Source organism: Dermacentor silvarum, chromosome 1, assembly GCF_013339745.2.
Source record: "Dermacentor silvarum isolate Dsil-2018 chromosome 1, BIME_Dsil_1.4, whole genome shotgun sequence".
Lineage (NCBI taxonomy): Eukaryota > Metazoa > Arthropoda > Arachnida > Ixodida > Ixodidae > Dermacentor > Dermacentor silvarum.
Genome location: NC_051154.1, coordinates 367,221,730 through 367,241,573, shown reverse-complemented (window position 1 = coordinate 367,241,573; position 19,844 = coordinate 367,221,730). Strand labels below are relative to the sequence as shown.

General features: G+C 44.0%; 1 protein-coding gene across 1 annotated transcript in view; it reads left to right on the top strand.

Moving 5' to 3' along the window:
• Positions 1 to 466: 466 nt before the first annotated feature.
• LOC125939613 (splicing factor, arginine/serine-rich 19-like) overlaps positions 467 to 19,844 on the top strand; it is a 56,240-nt gene continuing 36,862 nt past the window's right edge. The window contains exons 1-3 of the mRNA XM_049663000.1: positions 467 to 593; positions 3,856 to 3,930; positions 14,561 to 14,633. Of these exons, the coding sequence (XP_049518957.1) occupies positions 549 to 593; positions 3,856 to 3,930; positions 14,561 to 14,633 (193 nt within the window). The 5' untranslated portion in view covers positions 467 to 548. The remainder of the gene's footprint in view (positions 594 to 3,855; positions 3,931 to 14,560; positions 14,634 to 19,844) is intronic.

Sequence of the window (19,844 nt, the reverse complement as noted above, 5' to 3'; positions counted from 1 at the left end):
GAGAACAATGCATATAAACACAAGCATGGCGGATTTTTAAAGCGACAGCACTATAGGCGCTGAGGCCTGTGTGCACAATATACGGGACACATTGAAGTTGGAACACGGTGTTTTGAATAGCGACGTTGAAAGAAAGTTTCAGTTTACGCTGCTGTAGTGCAAAGAAAGAAATGCGTTACGTAATGGAAACTATAAATTAAAGCATTATTAAAATCACATGTAAAAACAAGAGAAGTGAGATGATGAAAAGCGAAGCAGATTTGTTAAAGTATAATTACTCATTTACGTTAGCACGCTGACCATAAAGTACATTTGGCGTCAATAAAACAACGAAATTTCACAGCTATAAACGCATATGTCATATTTCACGCCAGTTGGTCAGCGGCATGTCAGCGGTGGTCACACGATGCTGGTCAACATAGGTTTGACGGCGTGAGTAATTCCGCCTGGCAACTCTGTTGATGCAGTGTCCGGATTTCGCTTCGAATGTTTTCGATGGTGTCGTTGTGATTACCGTGCGCTTGTGAATTGTAGCTAAATGTGATCAAATGGCGGAGAGGTTTTCTCGGTTTCATGACGTTCGAGATTATCAGGTATCTGAATTTATCATTCTATAACGAGGTTTGTTCGCCGCTGTGGTGTTATTCGGCGATTTTTGTAAAACCCCGAATCTCTATGAGGTCTAAGCCTAAGGGTCCTCGGACTGCGCGATAACAGCAGGATATCGAGCATTTGCAATCAATGAGAAGTCGTTGATGATTTGTTGAGCGCAGTTCATTACGCGTGCTTTCTTTGTGCTGTAGTGTCGTAGCACTTCTTATTTTGCTGTTGACGTTGAGACATTGCGCAGTGACGCCCCACGACTGCGCAGGTGCTGTAGCGCTTTAGGAAGTCGTGCCAGCAGTATAGTTTGTTACAGACGTGTCAAATCACAGTGAAATCAGTCGTATGCACATCAGCACGTTTATAACATGTTCCAGGCCATCTCAACATCTGCACACTGCTCTTCCATTGGGGCGGTGAAGCTGCTCGATTTTCAGTGTCCAAGGGATATTTGTAACGCACGGTCTTTTGCTGGACCGAGATCGTTCGCTTCACAACAAATAGCGTGACCTGTTTACACTGTATTTTGTTGGGCTATTTGCTGCGTATCGACAGGTGTCCTCGCCCTTTCCTTTTACTCTTGACTTCGTGAAAGCTATGCTGGACGCATTCGACTATTTATTTTTCCTGACAACTTAAAGATGTTTATCACTGGCTCGGTGGTGCAGATAGTATATGGTTGTCTAGTTTGCATCATAGCGCGTTTATCACCAATGCTTCTGTGGTTCGATCGGCATAGACGATAAACGATACCTATGGCCCCAGAACTCGATAAAGCGAGTTTTTAGTCGGTCTGACAGGTAACATCGACAATCCCCACGTAACCTCTTTCGATGATCTTTGTGTTCGCCGTTCCGTTTTCGTTTCGCGAAACAAGTTGCGCTTAAGTGTCGAGAGTCCTGCACAGTGAGATGACAATGCTAATCCATTCGGCAGTCTTAACTCGCGTTGTTGAGTCCCGGATCGTAGTTAACAGTGGTCTTTTATGCCCCAATCGTGTGGGGCACTTTCGAAAGAGCCCGATCGCGATCGAATTTCTCGGTCTCGATTGGGCCCTTTGCAGAAGCTGCAGAATGGATTCAATCGCTATCGAGTAATTCCATCCTGCTGATCGGGTTCGATTGTGATTAAAAGTGCCCCGTGGGAGTGGGGGTATACTTCTACTAGGAATCAATAATTGGAAATCTCGTCTGCACAGGAATCAGATTCATTAGAAAAAAAACAATAAACAGAGTGCCTACCAAAATGCTGTTGTCAAAGGGGGTAGACATTTCGGCTTCCGTGTAGAAGCTGAAGCATCTACCCGCTTTGATAACACCATTTTGGTCAGCGTTCTGTTTGTTTTTTCAAATATGAATACTACTTCCAGGTGAACCATAGAATTGCATCCTGACACTCGACTTTCTTGAGGGGTGAATTGTTCTGGGCAAAGAGCCAACACCATGCAACATACAAATCTCTTCAGGTTCTGTGTTCACAAAACCCTCAAAAAGGGGATGTGGGGCGCTCCCATGGCGCAAATTTCCCGTTCCAATGCACCTATTAAGTGGGGACCCCCACAAGTAGCCAAGCACCAGGCTACCCATTAGAAAAACCTGTTGGTTTCTGGTGACACCGGGATTTGAACCGAGTACCTCCCGCATGCAAGGCAAATGCTCAGTCACTACGTCACCGCTACGTAGGCTTCAAAAAACGATCATGCTGCGAGTTTTAAGGGCAAACAGCCAGTGCTGAATGCTAAATTACTTTGAAAGGTTGTCAAGATGTATATCTAGAGTCGGTGGCAAGTCAAAAATACAGGAGGGGCTCCACCCCAAAAAAGCCTAATTCATCTGCCATTTATCCTCATTATCTCTTTCGTTACTGTGGAAAAATGTGCCACTTTTTGTAGGTTTTCGTAATTATATTTTGTAAACACAAAAGGAAAAAAAAAAGAAAAATAATCTGAAATATGCAAAATGTTTAAAAATCAATTTATCTAAACCAGAAAAGTTTGAATTATCTAGCTCCTAAAGCTTACGACTTACACTTTTTTTTCTGCCTAGCGGTAACTGCCTTGTTCCATCAGGTGCCAGAATTACATTTTTCCCTCTACAAATTTCAAACACAATATTATATTGAATATCAGGAAAGAGAGAAATAGAGGAGCTGTTAAACTATGAGTATTACAGGTAATTATGCTAAATAGCAGCTCAGAAAAAGTACAAATCTCTGAATACAGCACCAAAACACCGTAAAGTATGCCTTACCATGTAAAATATTCTAAATTGTGTAAAGAACATATATAGCTTCACATTACAAGTTCTAAAAGTAGAAACAAGCAGAAGAATTACTTGCAAACGCCACAGAATCGTCAGAAAAATGTCGTTCGCGCAAGCGTCCGGCGACCGGATCGTCTGCCATCTTCGTGAACACATGGAGGCACTCTTTGAGCTGCCATTAAAAATCACCGCCGCTCAGGAAAAAAACAAACTACTTGGGAAATGAAACAGGGCTTAGAAAATGCGCTAGATAGTGCAGTTAGTCGATAGTAGCGCCAGTATTTTTAAATTTTCGCGCAGCACCTTTAATTCACTCGTGAGCCGTGTAGATTAGTCAAAGCCGCATTTCGATGGAGGCGAAATGCACAAATGCCCGTGCTTGCGTTGTAGTGCACGTTAAAGAACCCCAGGTGGTCAAAATTAATCCAGAGCCCTCCACTATGACGTGCTTCATAATCAGAATTGGTTGTGACACGTAAAACCTCAGAAAGAAGACTGTTCAATAGGTGCAGCAATGAAACGGGTAAAATGCTACCAGCATGGCCCTAGCTGTTCAGCAATAAATGAGCACACAAACGGCCAAGAACAAGTTAGCTCACCTTGTGATCGGAGTACATCCTTGCTAAAAGCCCCTCTTTCCCCCTTTATGTGGGACTGTGCCATTGGGGTGATGTACTAGAAAAGGCTGAAAGAATCAAATGCTCCCTTCACAGACCAACCACTCACACTTGATGCACTAAGAGCTCCCTCAGCAGGCTGAGGGGTTTTGTTTAAAGGGCAAGGGGGATAAAAGGATAAGGAAGAGGAGGGGGATTGTAGACTAAGTGACTACCGATTTCTTTGTGCAAGTATACATGTTCCCTTTGAAGGGCACTTATTTCTGCATTTTATATGCGTCACTATGTGTGAAAGGCTTATCAAGTTCAAGCACCATGTTTAATGCCACTGATTGTAGAGACTTAAAAACCTTAAACCCCCCCTTTTTTTTCAGGGTAAAGGAGTTGATGTCTATGATGACAACCTCATCGAGCTTGAGCAGTCTTCTCTTGCTGAGCCAATTACACAGGTAAGAAGCTAGTTCTTTGGGTTTAGTGGCCAGTTTTGCAAAACTAAATAGTAATAATAAACAAAGGCTTGGTTATGGTTAGAAGCATAAGCCATCTTTCTTGAGTGGCTAATTGGAACTCGTTGGCCAGGTGTTTACATGGCTAAATGAAAAATTAAGTATTGACCCTTTTCACAGAGCAGTTTGCTCTAGAGGAACGAGATGGCACTTTCGGTCGCGTGCCATACGTTGCCTCAGTGAATGTACACGAATACGAAACCATTACTGCTTCTGCCCTGCTACTGTGCAATCAGCTGTCAGAAATGCAAGTGAGTGTTCGTAATGCACTGTGCCCAATTCATGCTGCAAAATGTGTAACGATAAAGGGAAGACGTGTCCGCTAGTTAGCTGCAAAAATAGTGATTTGCATATAAACAATGCGAATATGAGGAATATGTAAGGAACGGAATGAACCTGTGTTGGGCTGCTGCTTGAGAAGGTCTGCTTGTGTTGCCAGCCCTTCGCGAGGCACGACTTTCCTCGAGGAGTAAAAAAAAGTTAATTCATCCGCCAGCGCTGTATAGCTAACCTCCAAAGAAAGGACTTCAACTCCGGAACATCGGCACTTAAGAGTGAGTACTTACAAAAGGAAATAGTGCCACTTACTGGCATAGTAACTTTCTCGGACGTTACCTACACACATCTACCCCTACTTGCAAGTAAACTTACCCCCCCCCCCCCTATTGACAACGTAAGTGAATAAGTGAAAGGGCTCTCACTTGAATCAATGTGCCCAAGCATGAGTCACGGCGACTACACCGACAAGACTCGAATGTTGGAAGCTGAATGTTTCGTGACGGTTCACAGAGTAAACGAGAAACTAGTGATAATACGTCTTTGCTACAAGCTACCACAAATAAAGGGAAAATGAGACATCCACCCAATTTTAGCAATTGCTACAAAGGAAAGCCATACGCTCGATCGATTATAGAATGCTTAGATGGTCGTGCTCACGTGTGGACAGTGAACGCGTCTATGCAACAAGTTTTACTGCCGACTGGACTGAAGCTGGCCACCTTTGACTCAGAAGCGACTGTCAGTATTGCTGTCGTTGACGCTTCTCTTGACACAAGCGCAGCAAAGCGTGACTACACCTCGGAGTTCTACCGCATGATGAACACGTCGCTGTCCTCGTCGATCCACGTCGCTGTCCTCTTCAGAGTGGGAAGAATTGCAAAGGGTGCTCGTCCGCTATGCACCAGTATTCGATTTCGCACAAGACGAGCATCCAATTTCACTTCCTGACTCGTGCACGCAGCACCGCATAAACATGGGCCAAGCGACGCCTATTCGCCAAAAGCCGTACCGCGTTTCTCCTGCAGAACGAAAAGTAATTGATGAGCAAGTTCAAGAAATGCTGCGGAAAGATGTTGTCCAGGAGTCTTGCAGTCCCTGGGCAGCTCCAGTGATACTAGTCAAGAAAAAGGACAATTCTTGGAGGTTCTGTGTGGATTATCGAAGACTTAACGCAGCCACCAAGACAGATGTATACCCTCTGCCACGCATCGCCGATGCTATCGATTGCCTTCATTCAGCCTCCTACTTCTCCATTGACTTACGATCGGGATACTGGCAAATACAGATGCATCCGACGGATAAGGAGAAAACTGCCTTTGTGACCCCACACGGACTCTTCGAGTTTAATGTCATGCCTTTTGGCTTATGCAACGCACCAGCAACTATTGAGAGGTTTATGGACACAGGGCTACGCGGCTTGAAATGGGAGATATGCATGTGCTATCTCGATGATGTAATCATTTTTGGCAACACTCAAGGAGCATAATCACCGACTTGGCATCGTACTGGATCGCATACAAACTGCAGGACTGGTTTTAAACTCCAAGTGCCACTTTGGTGAGCGCCAGACTCTCGTGCTCGGTTTTCTCGTCGACAAAGATGGTATACGACCTGATCCTGAAAAGATTGCTGCAGTGTGCGGTTTCAGCCAACTGAAGACAGCAAAAGACCTCCGAAGTTTCCTAGGGTTGTGTTCGTATTTTCGCGGGATTATTAAGAACTTCGCCCAACTTGCTCACCCACTCACGTGCCTTCTTCAGAAAGACAGTCCATACGTATGGACTGCAGAGTGCGAGGACGCGTTCCGTCAGCTGAAGTACTTACTAACCTCTGGGCCAGTATTGCGCCATTTTGATCCCGAGGTCATGACTGAGTTACACACTGATGCTAGTGGTGTGGTCGTTGGCGCCGTCCTCGTTCACCTTCACCATGGGCGCCAGCACGTCGTTGCATACGCAAGTCGGACACTGACACGAGCGGAGCGAAATTACACTGTCACCGAATTGGAATGCCTGGCAGTTGTCTTCGCCATCCAGAAATTTCGGCCGTATCTGTACGGTCGCCATTTCAAGATAGTCACGGACCATCATTCCCTTTGTTGGCTTGTTGGACTGCGAGATCCTTCAGGACGGCTGGCACGCTGTGCATTATGCCTTCAAGAATACAACTTTTCTGTCGCCTACAAGAGCGGTCGGTGTCAACCGATGTCGACTGCTTATCACGTCTCCCGTCGCCACATACCAACGCTAGCGACTTTGACGACTACCTTGCCAGCATTACCGAGTTTCCTGACATCAGTACCTTTAAATGTGAACAACATTGCGATCCTACACTGATACCCCTATTGGAGGCTGCCCGCACGTCAGGTCAGACCACTCCATTCACGCTGTGGGACGCCCTGCTTTATAAAAAGAATTACTCTGCTGACGGCGCTTCGTTGCTCCTAGTCGTTCCCGAACACCTGCGTACTGCGATTCTTCGTGCCATGCATGACGACATCACGTCGGGTCACCTGGGCTTTGCCCGGATGCTTCATCGATTATGTCAGCGCTTTTATTGGCCGAAGTTTTGGAAGAGCACAAGACAGTACATAGCCAGTTGACCAGGTTGCCAATGTCATAAGAAGCCGGCGTCGCCTCCTGCAGGCTTTTTGCAACCAGTGAGACCCCCTACTTCACCATTTGAAAAAGTTGGTATCGACTTGCTCGGCCCCTTTCCCAAGAGCTCTACCGGCCATCGCTGGATCATTGTGTGCGTCGACTTCTTGACACGCTATACTGAGACTGCAGTGCTTACCTCTGCTACCGCCGCCGACGTGTCGTGCTTTCTGCTCCATTCTGTCATCCTATCCCACGGCGCTCCCCGTGTTGTTATAAGTGACCGCGGACGGCAATTCACCGCCGACGTTGTTGAAGATCTGCTGTGCCTTTTGTGGTTCTACTTATCCGCATTCAACGCCATACCTTCCACAAACCAATGACCTGACCAAACGCACGAATTGTACTCTCACCAGCATGTTGTCACTCTACGTCTCAGCTGATCACAAGAATTGGGAAGCTGTGCTGCCCTTCGTCACGTACGCATACAATACAGCCAAGCATGAAGTAACCGTGTATGCGTCTTTCTATCTGTTGTACGCTCGCAGTCCCCAAACTTTCTTGGATACAATTTTGCCATTCACAGTGAACGAAGGCACATCTATTGTACAGATATTGTGTCGTGCTGAAGAAGCGCGTCGGCTTGCTCGCCTAAGAACCATCTCCTCGCAAGTTTCCACCAAGGCACGCTATGACGCCTGGCATATACCTGTCACTTTCGCTTCGGGCGATCACGTTTTACTGTGGACACCTGCACGGAAGAAAGGCTTATATCGCAAGTTTATCGCAATGTACAGCGGTCCATTCATGATACTCAACCGATTAAGTGACGTCAACTACGTCATAGCAAAACTGACCTCCAATAATCGCCGGTTGCGGACGACACAAGTGGTTCATGTGGCCCGCCTGAAGCCCTGCCATCATAGGGTTCCCGAATTGAGTGCTACCAACCACGTAGTTCCGTAAGTCGCTCGGCGAGCTTCGTCTGCACCGGACGATGTTACGCTGCGCGGCGGAGCCAAAGAGGAGATGGATGGAGTGCACGCGGTATAGAGCTATGCCTGACTGCCTGCAGTCTCATCTCTACGCCCCCTCGATCATCTTGTAAATAAACCCATCTCACCGCAACAATGTGTTGGTAGCATGCACCTATTAAATAGGGTTGGTCTTACCGGAAACTGAGGATTTCCAAGTCTCAAAAGAAGCTAAAACAAAAGATGGGTAGCAGATGGGTAACTTTCCTCCAACTTGCATAAACACCATGAAATTAACAGTTTGAGAAATGGACTAAAAGCTTATGATAAATTTTCTGCACTAATAATACTCCTTTTTTCCACCAAACAAGTGCAGACAGCTTCAAGAGAATAGTCAAATAAGACAGACTTGCAGCTCAAGTGGCTGTTTGATGTCACCATCACAACAGTAAGGAAATGTATGTGTATATATACAAACGCTTGCAAGGGCCTATTGAACTCTTCTTTTAAATTGCTAATGGACATGTCACGGCTTCTATCTTTTATATCGTTTTTTTTTTTGCTGTTGGTACTTGTGTATTCAGCTACTTTTAAAATAACATATTCAAACCACAGAAGTTTCCGTTATGGCACCCCATAACAGAACAGTAAATGTGAACTTTCATCAACTGATGTAGCATTAAAAGCAATGTAGTTGATGAAACTAGCTGTGAAGGTGCACTAGCTTAGTCTGACTAGATATAGAAATGTGCCTCATAATACAAATCATTTTTTTCTGTAGTTTCAAATAACTACCACTCATCTTGTTGCATTGAGCATTCATGCAGCTTTTTGTTTTCATTCTTTAAGTCATTTGTATAAAGGCACACACAGACTTATATTTGTACATGTGTGTGGAAACACAAATGTATTCATATATGCTCAGTCATGGCTGTCAGTGACCTGCATTTGCTGCAGGGCACACTGCTCTTGCTCCGCTAATCTTCCCTGAGCATATTAGCGGAGCCTAGCTCCTTTGAAAAGCTAGTAAATCTCATGTGGCGTATGGGTTTATTTCTTATATGCAGTTTAGCATAGATTGTGTGCTTTAGAAACTTGAGTGAAGGGTAGATGCAGAAACAAAGTACAAACTGAAATATTTCGAACATAAAAGCACTGGAAAGGTGGTTGAGCAATGTTTTGAGCTAGTACAAACCATGTGCCATGGGCAGATGTTCACAGAAGACTTCGTAACATACACGTCACTTTAAAAAAAAGCATTTAATTCATTGCAACTTGGGCGCGCAGCTTACGCTTACAGCATACCTGCCAACTGCCTCAAATTTTTTGTAATGTTTACGAGTTTGTTCCACTATTTTATTAATGTTGCGGCAAGCTTTACGAAAGTAGGTTCTGCTCGCAAAACAGTTTTTAAGGTGTTAAATGATAGGGCGGCATAAGATCGCAAAAATTGCACCCAAGGAAGCAATTTTGATGGTACCTGTGCCACTGTTCCATGGCAGCAAAAGGCGCCATATAGTACAAGAGGGCAAGCTCCTTCTGTCTTTATTCAGAGAAGTTCTTGATGCTGGCAAAAATAGCAACAGCAAAGTTCCTGAAAAAGTAATTGTGATATGAAAACAATGTGTTGGTTTTCAGTCTGTCGTTGCTAGTGTGCTGCATCTAGAGGTAAATAATCGTTAACCTGCGTATGTATCTCATGAAAGGTGTGCTCAGGGCAAACTTTAAAGAAAATTGATTGCAACACACACCCTCTCCCCTTCCTTTGTCATGGTCGGGGAGGATATTTATCGATTTTTAAATTCACAGGTTGGCAGGTATGATGCAGTCTTGAATTGAGAAGCGAATCGCACAGGCCTCCTCTATTAATCCGCCTTTTTCATTTTCCTGTGCTGCCCTCTGCCGCACGCCACCCGAAACGTTTTGGTAGGGTGCCGGGGCTTTCGCCGGTTGATTTGTGAACCTGCGCCCTTGTTGAGTGCGCATCGGTTGTGCATTTCGTGGATCGCGAATAATTATTAATGGCTTCTGCGGGGCAGCATGTCGTTCCTGGAAGCCATGTAGCACTCACCAACTATATATATAGGGTGAGCAGGCGTGATAGCGCTGTTTTGTTTATAGTGTGGCCTATAAAGGTACGCTGAGTTCCCTCTGCCGGCGCGGCTGCTTTGGAGTTTGTTGTTGCTGACTCCTGCACTTGCACCTCGCTTTTCTTTCAACTCTTTTTGCATATTATTTAGACATTTTGCATAAATAAGAAGCTTTCGACCGCGCAGCTTTCCGCGTCGGATTTAGCAAAGCGGTGCCCTTGTTTACATCGACATCTACAGCCACAGATCGTTGTTAGCGTCAAACATTGGCAAAGGGTGCATCGCTGATATGAAAAAAAAAAGTCGAAACGTCGAATAAAACACACATACCTGCTCGTATGAGCCGCGTTATTCCACCGTGAGACGAGTCAGTATGAGTGCCTGAGCTACTCAACGGCGACTATGATCCAGTTACAAATATCGGGCTGTTAATTTATTACTGATTCTCGCTTTTCTTTAACTTCATCATACTTAGTTTGCGCGTGTCATAAAGCATTATTAGAGAAAAATGTGCTCACATAAGCGCTCATTTAAAGGCCGTGTTGTTCTCCCGCAAAAACGCGGATGCCATCGCTGACACCGTTGGTATAACTGAGCGAGGCGGCTGTTTATGCTGCTGTACCGAATGTACCGTACGTCTCTTGTTTCGCGTTTGATGCAGAGATAAACAGTATATCCCAGGAATTAAGAAATGCGTGAGCATACCAACACGTACAAACCGACCCATCTACGTTGCGAATACGAGCGGCAGCCTATATACGGGAACGGTGACCTACAGATGTTGGCACAGCCGTTGGGCACAGCGCTGTGTCGCCGCTTGCAGATTATTGTGCACGCGCCGTGCGAAGCGAAGAGTAGTTTATTTCAAATCGCTAAGGCCAGAACTGAACTATAAAAGCAGTTTCCTTCGTCTTAACTTGCTTACTTTTCAGTACAGGTCCGCCGGTAGCGGGTGCACGAACTCGACGAAGCCAGGCCTAAGCTTCGCTGAAATCAACATTGGCTCAAACTTCATGTGCACGGCTTGAGAGGGTCGAAGCCTTGCGCATTTCAACCTTTCAACTTCGTAGGCATGTTTTGACTCACTTTGAGCGCGATTATTTATTGAGCGCGACCAACGAAGGCGTTGCGGCTATCGCGTTATCGGTTCGACGGCCTATCACGCGGGTTTCGGTCGAACGATGGTATAGGCACGGTGATTTTATTGGTGCCGTCGACAAGAAAGCCCGTCGCAGTACCAAAGCGAGTCTTACGCTACGCACACTTTCAGTACTGCACTGACGTCGAGCTACCAGTGGAGTTGCAACGCGGTACACGGCACGAGTTGTCAGTAGCGCGCGTCGCGTCCGAGCGCTTTTTTTTTTTCGGGGGACGTTTCCCCCAGATGGGGCCGCACGGCCGCGCGCGCGACCCTTCCAAAACGTTTCGCGACTAATCCGCCAGGGCAGGGCGCATGCGCCGTCGGGCCGTGAAAATGGCGGATTGAGTCTCTTGCCTCTGCCAGTGTTCTTAGCCTGTGAGAATGTTCACCTTGTTCATTCACGGCACTCTGCTTCTGAAACCTTCCCTCTGAACTTGCACATTCTTGAATCTGCGATAGAAGAGCTGCAGTTGAGCCCACTTACAATGGACCTGAACATCTCATGGAATTTATTATAGTAATTCAAGTATTTGCACTAAGTGAACATCCCACACTTGATCGAAAAGCGGGTCAGTCTTATTTCGTAAAAATGGTGTACCACTTAAGCAAATGTTTTTAACTTGCAAGAACGATAAACTTTTCTTTTGTGTGGTAATGATTCTGATAATCCTATAGAACAAGACCATGCAAAAAATTTCTGTCAGTAATGAGCAGTTTACTAGGAGGAAAAAAAATTAACTGTAGTGAAGGTGGGCTTTGCTGCACACAAGTGTCTATGCTCCCAACTTTACTTTTCAACAGCTCCGCACCATCTGATGTTATTTACAAGCACAAAATGAACGCACACCACCTGGAAACAAAGCGGGGCAACACAGCAGCTCAAAATCTCTTCAGGCCTGCACAAATAACAAAAAATAGTGCTGGGTAATTGGTCGTGTCGTTCATATGTGTTGCAATTTTGCGCTTGACAAGCTGAGCTTGTCTTCCATCCTTAAAGGTGTAGAGCCATAAACTACAGTTTCAGATTTGCTTACAGCAAAGGAGTGTATGTATATGAGGGATCCACTGCAGACCCGTTGCTTTTCAGACATCATAGACAATCGTGTCTTCAGCTTAGAGCAGCAACAAAAGTTTATTTCACAAAACCATAGTTTCATCTTAATTTCCTCAGTGAGTCAGCATACCTTGCATTTGTAGTGGGCTAGCTAGCTTGCTGTGGAACCCATTGTTAAGGTCTCCTTTCCATTTTTTTCCTAGGCAATGTATGAAATTGTCTCAAATAAACGAGAAAGAAAGAAGAATGTGGCACAGCAGCTTGCCTTGCATGTTGCATACACAGCACTGAGGACTGAAATCATTTTGCGATCTCACTTATGCTGAAGTCCATCACACTACCTAAACAAGTGTCGTTGAAAATAGGAAACTTTTAATGGGGGACGTGGCTGTGCAGTTTGTCATTTTGATCACCTCCATGCATGTGCCACAGGAGTAATATCAATATCAATGTTGCTGTGTGCAGTGTGCTAATTGGCAAATAAAGTGTAGTTCTGAGCAGAGCAAGGAATGTGTGCCACAAATTTTATAAGCACGCTTTCTCGCACCTCTACCTTTCGCTTATTGAGATGGACAGCTGCGTACTCTCAGGGCTGTCAAAGCTGAGGGCTGTGTGCGAAAAAGAGGAAGATGGAAAAAAAGGAAGGGCACAAGGTCTGCCATCCTGATTGTGTCTAGCATGTGTAGAGTAGTGATATATCAGCATTTTGCATATCCCATATCGAGGAAGAACACGGGCACAAAGAGGAAAGCTCCTGCACCACATATGGAAGGGGGAATGTGTGTTCAGTCTGTCATTGTCTAGATACAAATTCTAATGATGGCATTGTCTTAAAGCTATAAGCAAGCATTCATTATAAGTAGGACTGTATGAGTGAGCCCAACTGTGCCTTGGGGCACGCTAAAGGAAGCCAGGTTGCCAAAAGGGATCCGGAGTGTCTCACTACAGCGCGCCTTATTATCAGTTCATGGTTTTGGCATGTAAAACCGCTGACTTTAAATTTGTAATTTTTGTTTTATTCTTTGGAGCATGATCATATGGTTTAATTCAATGGGAAACTATCATAGCTTGCTAATAGGGCCGCATACTTTAGAACACTATGTTAGTGTTTGAATGAGTTGGTGCTTATTCACATTATGGCTCGTTGTGGCATCTTTCGTGCTTTGTCATTAAGCAAGGTTGCACGAGGAGTTAACAGTCCCGTTTAAGCATTTTCTCACTGATCATCTGAAGCTTTACTAAGAGTATTCTTCCATTCACTTACTGGTCATCTGACAAGGAATCCATTTACTTGCATAGCCTTGTGCATCCCCTTTCTTTTTCTCAGACACTTTCATACAGGCTGGTTAAGCAGTGCAATGGCAAATGATTTGGCAAACATCTATGCATCTTCCTGCAGAATTAACATCACATTCGTACAAGGATGTCCTTTAACAGACTAAATTTCCCAAAGGAATATTTTTACCTTTCATTTCAATTTTAAACTGAACTGTTTAGCTTTGGAAGTGCGTCTGTCAGTGTTTCAGTGTTTCACTTGGCCTCTACATGGAGAATGGGCACTCCATCTTTCTCTTGCTCCATCCGTGCACTTGCTCTTCTATATTCATGCCCTTGGGTATCTTTTCTGATGCTATTGAAGTGTACGCTTGGGATCTGGCAACTTTCAGTGCTGTAAGAGCTATTAAATGAAGATACAGCATCCACCCAAAAGTAGTATGAAGCAACAAGGCAAACCCACACATGTTCCTCTTACTTCACAGTTGAAATAAAATTTATGTTGGTCCAAGGATACATATTACCTGGGGCTACTATCTTTCTAAGGGCATTTGCTTTACTGAGTTGACAAAGAGGCTAGCGATTTGCAGCAAAAGGGCACAAGTTGAAGCGCTGAAACATTAACTAAATGAATTTTGCACAACTTGCAAGTTAGAGACAGATTTATGGCGAGAGTTGGCATCCATCTGAAAGAAAGAAGCATGAAGTGGCTGAACTGGAAGGGCAATGCTGCCAAGATTGATGCTAAGAGTGGAATAAACTTTTTTTTCTCCTCAAATGCATACTTTTTGTCTTGAAAATCTATTGGACTTCTTTTGTAGCTTTAGCCAACTTTCAGGTGGCTGCCAACTTCACCCTTTCCCCAATCTACTTTCACCGTGTGGGTCTCAATAGAGCTGATTCCGGTTGCCATAAGAGCTATGAATGGGAAGGGAGGTGGGCTTCTCTTGGGAACTGACTGAGCGTGTGTGTGTCGTGTGTGCTCCTTGTTTCCCAACCAAGCATGCTAGTGGTGCCGGGCATGGGGTAGAGGGCCGCCACTGCTGTCTCTGCGGGTGGCCACTGCCTTGGCGTACGGGACTACTTGCTGGGGGCGCTTGTTCGTGTTGGTTCTACTTGACACCTCCCTCCTTTCTCTCCTCCTGTGGGGTTGCACCTCCTAGGACAATCTCGGCTACCAGCTGCTGCTGCGACATGGCTGGAAGTCCGGACAGGGCCTGGGCAAGAATGAGCAAGGTTGTACTCTTGTCACCACTTCCTCCTCCCTCTTGTGTTTGTGGTACCGTATTGACTTGGAAAGAAATATGCTCTGAATAATGAATACCTTCTTCAGGAAGCGCAGTAACAGGAAGTGGACCTGGAAAAGCCCTAATGGAGAAATAAAAAATGAAATAGATCTCATATTCTCTGCCGATCCCAACATAGTGCAGGATGTAGAAATGTTAGGTTGGGTAAAGTGCAATGACCATAGGTTAGTGAAGTCTAGGATTTCTGTCAATTTGAAGACAGAAAGAATAAAATCAGTCAAGAAGAAACGGGCCAACCTAGACGCAGTAAGGGTAAAAGCTGACCAATTCAGACTGGTGCTCGCAAACAAATATGCAGCTTTAGAACAGGAAGAGGAAGACAACATAGATGTATTGAATGAAACCGCAACTAGGCTGATTTCAGAAGCAGCAATTGAAGTGGGAGGTAAGGCACCAATGCAACCAGTAGGTAAGCTCTTCGAAGTAACAAAGGACCTAATAAAGAAACGACAAAGCATGAAAGTGTCAAACTCGAAATCATATAGAATTCGCTGAAGTGTCAAAACTGATCAACAAGAAGAAAGTAAAGGACATTCGAAATTATAATGTGCAAAAGATGGAGGAAGCAGTAAAATATAGACGCAGCATGGAAATCCGTCCGAAGAAAACTTGGCATAGGACAAGGCAAGATGTATGCACTGAAAGATAAGCAGGGTAATATCATCAGCAATTTCGATGACATAGTAAAAGCAGCAAAATTCTATACTGACCTGTACACTACCCAGAGCAGCCAAGCTACTTTCATTTGAAGTAATGAACAGAATACAGAGGCTCCTATAACTAGCGATGAAGTTAGAAGGGCCTTTCAAGACATAACTTGGGGAAAAGCTACTTGAAAAGATTGAATAACAGTCGATTTAATCAAAGATAGAGGATCTATTATGCTTGAAATACGCAATGCCTCACGACTTCAAGTGGTGCCAGAAAGCTGGAAGAATGCCAACAATATTCTAATTCGTAAGAAGGGAGACGTTAAGAATTGAAGAATTATAGGCCCATTAGCTTGCTTTCAGTATTGTATAAAATATTCACCAAGATAATTTCCAATAGAATCAGGGCAACCCTTGACTTCAGTCAACCAAGAGAACAGGCTGGCTTCAGGAAGGGATATTCCACGATGGATCATATCAATGTCATCAATCAGGTAATCGAGAAATGTGCGGAGTACAATCAACCTATCTATAGGGCTTTCATAGATTATGAAAAGGCATTTGATTCAGTAGAGATACCAGCACTCGTAGAGGCATTGTGTAATGAAGGAGTACAGGAGGCATACGTGAATATCTTGGCAAATATCTACGATTCCACAGCTACCTTGGTTCTCCTCAAGAAAAGTAGAAAGTTACCTATCAAGAAAGGGGTCAGGCAAGGGGACACAGTCTCTACAATGCTATTCACTGCATGCTTAGAAGTATTCAAGCTCTTAGATTGGGTAGGTTTAGCAGTGAGGATCAACGGCGAATATCTCGGCAACCTTCAGTTTGCAGATGACATTGTCCTACTCAGCAACAATGGGGACGAATTACAGCAAATGATTGAGGACCTTAACCGAGAAAGTGTAAGAGTGGGGTTGAAGATAAATATGCAGAAGACAAAGATAATGTTCAATAGCCTGGCAAGGGAACAAGAATTCAGTATCGCCAGTCAGCCTCTAGAGTCTGTAAAGGAGTATGGTTATCTAGGTCAATTACTCCCAGGGGACTCTGATCATGAAAATGAAACTTACAGAAGAATAAAATGGGGCTGTAGTGCATACGGCAGGCATTGCCAAATCCTGACTGGGAGCTACCACTGTCATTAAAAAGAAAAGTGTACAATCATTGCATTCTACTGGGGCTAACATATGGGGCAGAAACTTGGAGGTTTACAAAGAAGCTCGAGAACAAATTAAGGACCGCACAAAGAGCGATGGAATGAAAAATGTTAGGCCTAACGTTAAGAGATGGGAAAAGAGCGGAGTAAGTCGGAGATCAAATGGGGTTAGCCCATACTCTAGCTGACATTAAGAGAAAGAAATGGAGTTGGGCAGGACATGTAATGCGTAGGGTAGATAACCAGCAAACCATTAGAGTTACAGAATGGGTACCACGAGAAGAGAAGCACAGTCGAGGATGACAGAAAACTAGGTGGGATGATGAAGTTAGGAAATTTGCAGACGCAAGTTGGAATCAGCTAGTGCAAGACAGGGGTAATCGGAGATCACAGGGATAGTCCTTCTTCCTGCAGTGCACATAAATATAGGCTGATGATGATGATACATTTGCGTAAAAGCCCTGCCACCTTTTTCTGCACTTTTTGTGGAAAGAATGGGCTCAGACATCAGTAAAAAAACTTGGGAATTCTTACAGTGAGCAGTTGTACTTGCAGCATTTGGTGCCAGTGCTGTTCACTTTGTGTCTTGTGTTTAAAAACCCTCCCCACTTGCACTTGATCACTACTTCCTTCTTGAAAGTGCATCATGTTACTTTCTTTACTGAAGGTAAAGTAGTACATGCCACTCTGAATGAGGCAGTCACAAACCAGTAGCAAGGTGACAGAAGCGAAGTGATACTTGAAGGTGTTCAGTGTGTGTGGTGTGCAAGTGCTCAAAATGTTTTTCCAAACATGTGGTAGCATGATGCTAGCTTAAAGTGCTGAATCTTTACTAACTTGCTAAATTTATTATACTTCATCTTTTTGCTCCGATCGTGTTATATGAAACTTTAAATGTATGACTAACAGAGTGATGCAGCTAAGCTCTGCTTGCTGCTCTTTTCACAGGAAAGTAGCTGTTTTCATGTCCTTGAATCAGGAGTGTTAGTAGACTTTTTTCAAGCTCATAATTGGAAATTATTTTGGGGAGAAACTCATTGTGCGATGTTGTGGATGCTGCTATTAGTCAAGTCTATATAGTAATGTGAAGTGCCTTGTAGGTTTGATGAAAATGCATGCTTGAAAAGAATGCCTGAGCCGAACACTACAAAAAAGCATGAATCTTAGCAGCCTTTCATGTTTGTCTAGTTAAACTAAGCAATCAAAGCTGCAGAGAGATATGGATACACATTTGGACATGGCATGTGATCATTATCATGCCCACATTTAAGCATTCAGAAACCCATAGGCACATATTGTATTCGAGCTTGAAGATTGGAGTGAAGTGTGCTATTGTTTTCCACTAATGTGGTTGAATTTATCCTAACAAGTTTTCTTATATTGTCAGGCTTTCATCGGTCTCCGGTTAGGCAATCTGTAAGGGAAGTTCTACAAAAAAGTTGAATTGATCTTTTATATTTCTGATGTTTTATTAAGTTCACCCTTAGCAGAAGGAAAGGCCGAAAGCAATCTTTTGGTACCAAAAAAGAAAACATTGTGGCTGTGATCACTTTGTTTCTACTAAATTACTCCTAACATTTATCTATTTGTCCAATCTCCCACCTAGAGTGATTTCATTGATTAGCTAAGTGATCCAAGTTTGTTCAAGATCCATATATGTGTATGTGTGTGCGTGTGTGGCCACAATATCTCTTGGTATGCTGCATTACAACCTTTATTTTTGGTGTTGGGTCTTTAGTAGTGTCCGTAATAATCAGTAACAGCAACATTTCAGCTTGGACAATTAGGTTTGGGCACTTAGTTATAAGAGTAACATTGGCTGCTGGTATTCTTGATCCAGGTTTTTGGAGCAACATCATAGGCATTTGTAGGCACTGTGCCAGACACACTTTCTTTTTTTCAGTATTTTTGTTTGTGCATGCGGCCCCAAAAAACAAGTTAAACTTACTTTTAAATATTAAAAACAAGTTTGTTTTATCCCAATACACAGCTACAAGCCTATGTAAAATTTATGTGAATTTAAGTATATGCAGCCTAGCACTTGTAAGTTCCTATGAACTGTCATGCATGAAAAGCGTCTGGGCATGCACATCAAGCATTTTAAAAGTGGCAATCAAACAATGTTCAAAAACTGCGTCATGTTGCTCGCGCAATATATTCATGCAAACAAGATACTTTGGTTACTTGTGTAATGAAGAAGAACAGGAAGCAAGCAGTAGAGGGGTGTTATCATCGATGTAGAAGGCGAACTCAGATCACTAGCTGTTGGCACCGAGACCGTTGTTCCCTTGCAGCTGCGTTGGTTTTTCGCCTGTCGTTTTCTGTTAATAAATCCCCTTATCACTTGCTTTAATTCAAAGCAATGCTATCTTTTCAATATTACTGTTTGTATATCAGTGTGCGCATTCCTATGGCTCCTTTTGAAGTACTGTAGGAGTTGAGAGTCGTGGCCTTGGAGTCCGACGTCAAACTGCGGGTCGCTCTCTAGCGTACGCCACCAGTGCATCTCGCCACCAGTTGTAAGAGTTGGAGTTGGGCATATTCAAAGTGGTAGCTGGCCCATGCCATCATCCACCTCATCCACGCTGAAGACATTGAAGGGAGGAACAGGTACTCATCGAGAACGAAGATTATTGGGTTTATTTACTTTATTTACATGAGAAATAGGAGAACGGACGTTACGTCTCATCCGTCTAGTGTGACGGGGTCGAAGCACACCAGAGAGCCGCAAAAGTCTCCTTAAAAGCCCTCTGGTCAAGCTGCGGTCTCACCATCCTCCAATCGGAGCGTCGAGACTCACCGAAGGGACTGGTCCGTCTTGAGGGCGAGGGTGTGCATATTCCCTTGCCGCCTACAAACAATAGCGCGAGGTTAGATGAGAAGGCTAGATGTTTAAGTGTGGTTGTAGGCCATTGTTTGAGGACACAAAAGTCCTTTCTAGACACAAATGCCAAACTTCATGCTAAATAATTGAGGCATTTCTCATAAAAAAGACTAGGAGAAACTTGTGTTAGCCAGGCATCATTATCATTGTCAGAAGGTGAATTTCAATACTTTCTCAGCGCGTGCATCAGTGGGTAGTAGTGTTTTTTCGTGTTTAAATTTTAGTGGCTTCACCATTTTCTGATTTTTTTCTGGTAACTGTTATCCTTTCGACCATGTGATTTTTTATTTGCTACGGTTTTTGCAATCACTTATATATGGTTGTTATTTCCAATAAAGATTTAGTTGTGAGTTAGCGCTCGTCCTGTCTTCTTCAGCCACCGTCCGTGTCTTCTTTGCGCTTATACCAAGAATATGTTACCGTACCAACTCGCCCTACTATCCA